Raw genomic sequence first — 3,030 nt, 5'->3', positions numbered from 1 at the left:
CCACACTGCCCGGCTCCCTCCGCCAGCGCCCAGTGAGGACGGCAGGGGCCAGGGAGCGCCTCAGCGCCTCCGCCCAGCAGTCCCCTGCCTGCCCAGCCTCACCTGTCTCCGTCCTGTCCCCGAGCAGGGGGTGTCCTCCTGCCAAGCTAACCTGAGCCCTGGGCTTTGGGTCCAGGTCCCTCAGCCTCCGCCAGGGTCTGCTCCCTCCTCCTGCACCTGCCACCGCGCTCTCGTCGTCCGCTCCACAGACGCTCGGCAAGCGTCTCGAGGGGCCGGGGCTGTGCAGGGCCACACACGCCGCTGGGGAGCTGCTCCGGGTGGGTGGCGGGTGCTCTCCGCACTGCAGTGACTACCGCATTTAAGTCTCATGCCCACCTGTGAGCTGGGCTCTTATCCCGGTTCTCCGGATGAGGAAAGGAGGCAGGAAGATGCAGGGACCCGGTCAAGGTCAGCCACAGCCATGCCCGGAGGAGCAGAGCTCAGACCCAGGGCAGGTTGGGCCCTCAGGAGCTAGCTGTGACTTGAATATGACCTAACACCCCTGCCACCTCCCAGAACCCCTCCAGCTGTCTTCCACGCTAGACCGCTGCTGCTCGCTCGTCGCTTTCCCACCTGGTCCCTGAAACGTGTCTCCCCTTCTCACCTGCCCCAATCCCCAAAGAAATGACCCAACGAGAAGTCCTGCTGTCAAAGGGAACGACGGCTTCTCCCTTGTCGTGTGTCTGAGCGCGTGTAAGGATATCGGCTATCAGTGAGCACGGACACAAGCAGCGAGAGGTCAGTTAAGGGCAGGACCCCACTCCCTCCGCCCCGCCCAGGAGCCACCCGCACAGGGACCCGGGGCGGGGGCCAGAGCCCAGGGTCTGGGCTGCAGAAGGTCCTAGCCTTTCGTTGATGTGTGACCTATGCAGCGTGACAGCCTTTCTGAAAGTTTTCTACTTGGTAAAAGGGGGTCACACTGCTGGCTACGCACGTGTGTTGGGAGTAAAGGTGATAATGGCCACACACCCGGCGTTGAACACAGGCTCAATAAGCAGCAAAAATAACAGTGGACACGGAGGTGTCAGTTGACGTGGGCCAGGCAGGGCGCTAAGCACGTTGCAGGCATCGACTCATCCCATCCTCCCAGCTCCTGTTGGAGGTAGGAACTATTACTATCTCCACTCACTAGAAAAGTAAACTGAGGCACAGAGAGCTCGTGTCCAAGTCCATGCGGACGGAAGTGGAGCAGCTGGGATTCAAACCCAGGCAGTCAGGTTCCTAAGTCCATACGCTCAGCCGCCATCACTGATGGGCCCCTGGCCGCCCTAGTGAGGGAGACTCAGGAGAGGGCCAGCGGGCACCCCAAACCCCATCAGGTCAGGGGACCGCGAGGACTGGGTGGAGCCAACTCGGCCTTGGGCTCTGGTTGCCACAGAAGTGGGGGTCCCTGGTCCACGGAAGGGGTTAGCAGCCGTCCTCCCCCACCCCCACCGGCCAGAGGGCCCAGCCGCGCTTTGCTACCTGTATTTGCACACTTGGCACTCTTTAAGGTCATTTTTTCTGGGAAGCTAAGTACCAACGATATTTCAGCATCTGGTATTTTAGTGCCTGTTTCTGTTGACACTGACAGCCTAGTAGTGGGTGGCTGTCCAGGACCTGCGGTGTGTGGGGCATGGCACGGTCGAGGGAGACCCCAGCAGAAGGCCGGGGCCGGCCCCTGAGCTGTGCACAAACCAGGAGGGACCATGCCACCACGTGCCTTGGGCACGTCACCGCACCCCTCCAAATCCGCTCTTCAGCTGCAGCATGGACACGATAGTGTCTACATCCTTGTGCTATCACATGCAAGAGACCAGTTCCACTGAACGTTCCCAACAAACGGCACACGCACACACACACACGTGCGCGCCAGAACGTCCCGGCACACAAACAGGACAGGCACACACGCACAGCAGAGCGACCTGGCACACGTGAGTAAATCATCGTATGAAAGAGCAAAGAACACAGCCGCCAGTAGTGGTGAATGGCAGTGTCTCCTGGGAAGTGGTCTCAAGCCAGGTGTTGGAGGGTGGTCGCAGGAAGGGTGGGGCAGGAGGGAGTGGCACGCGCAGAGGCAGCTAAATCCAAAGTGACCAACTGGGTGAGGATCAAGGTGATCGCATGGGGGTGGCGGCTGTAAACTCTCACGCATGCACAGCCCTCGGGGCGGTGCCGAGAACAGCGATGAGGTGGTCAAGGCCCGCAGCGGAGGCCCCTGGCATGGACGGCAGACGCCGAGGGTGGCACTAGCTCCAGGCGAGATCGCTCCTGGGAAGAACAGCTGCGATTCTAGCGCCCCAGGACGAGAGCAGGGGCCTGGAGTCCTGCCTAGCATGAATGCTGGTATGACCTTTAATGGAGTGACCTTGGCCAGTGACCTGGCCCCGTGCCTCAGTGTCCCCTTCCTCGAAACAGGGTGCAGGGGATAGCCGCTTCCTAGGCGCAGTGAGGACTCTATGCACATCGGCGCTGGGCCCGCAGCGGCCGCTCCATCCGTGAACCTGCGCTGGGAAGGGCGCCGGGTGCGCAGGAAGCCGCTGTGCCGCACGGGCCGCCCCGCAGGCCGGGAAGCCCGCGCCGCCCTGACCATGCGACCCGCGGCGCTCCCGGCACTGGGCCGCGTCCAGGGCCCGGCCTCCCCGGGGGGAGGTGTGGGGCCCTTCCCGGATGGCCGCCGCACCAGGGACGTCCAGTTACTGGGGAAGGGGCTCCTGGAACATCCTCGCGGACCATCCGCGTCTCCCTGGCAACTAGCCAGGACCCCGCCCCTCTCCCGTTGCGTAAACAGGAAGTGGGTGTGCGCGCGGCGTACGCTTCCGGATCAGCAAGGGGCGGGAGCAATTGTGAACGGCGGCGGAGAGGACCAATCGCGGGGGACAGCGGGAGACGAGCCAATCGTGAGGGCCGGCGGGGGCGGATCCCGAGGCGGAGCTGTCGAGGAAGAGCCAATCGCGGCGGCTCGCAGGGCAGGGCGGGGCCAGGGGCGGGGCCGCGCCGAGGGGCGGGGGG

The 3,030-nt window shown here is 63.7% G+C and overlaps 1 protein-coding gene across 1 annotated transcript in view; it reads left to right on the top strand.

Moving 5' to 3' along the window:
• The first annotated feature begins 2,171 nt into the window (after positions 1-2,171).
• The window catches only part of TPRG1L (tumor protein p63 regulated 1 like), a 4,498-nt gene continuing 3,639 nt past the window's right edge, over positions 2,172-3,030 (top strand). The window contains exons 1-2 of the mRNA XM_006914459.2: positions 2,172-2,364; positions 2,503-2,670. Of these exons, the coding sequence (XP_006914521.2) occupies positions 2,172-2,364; positions 2,503-2,670 (361 nt within the window). The remainder of the gene's footprint in view (positions 2,365-2,502; positions 2,671-3,030) is intronic.

Source organism: Pteropus alecto, unplaced genomic scaffold, assembly GCF_000325575.1.
Source record: "Pteropus alecto unplaced genomic scaffold, ASM32557v1 scaffold125, whole genome shotgun sequence".
Lineage (NCBI taxonomy): Eukaryota > Metazoa > Chordata > Mammalia > Chiroptera > Pteropodidae > Pteropus > Pteropus alecto.
Note: the sequence above shows the minus strand (reverse complement) of the source record. Positions and strands in the feature narration are given on the sequence as shown.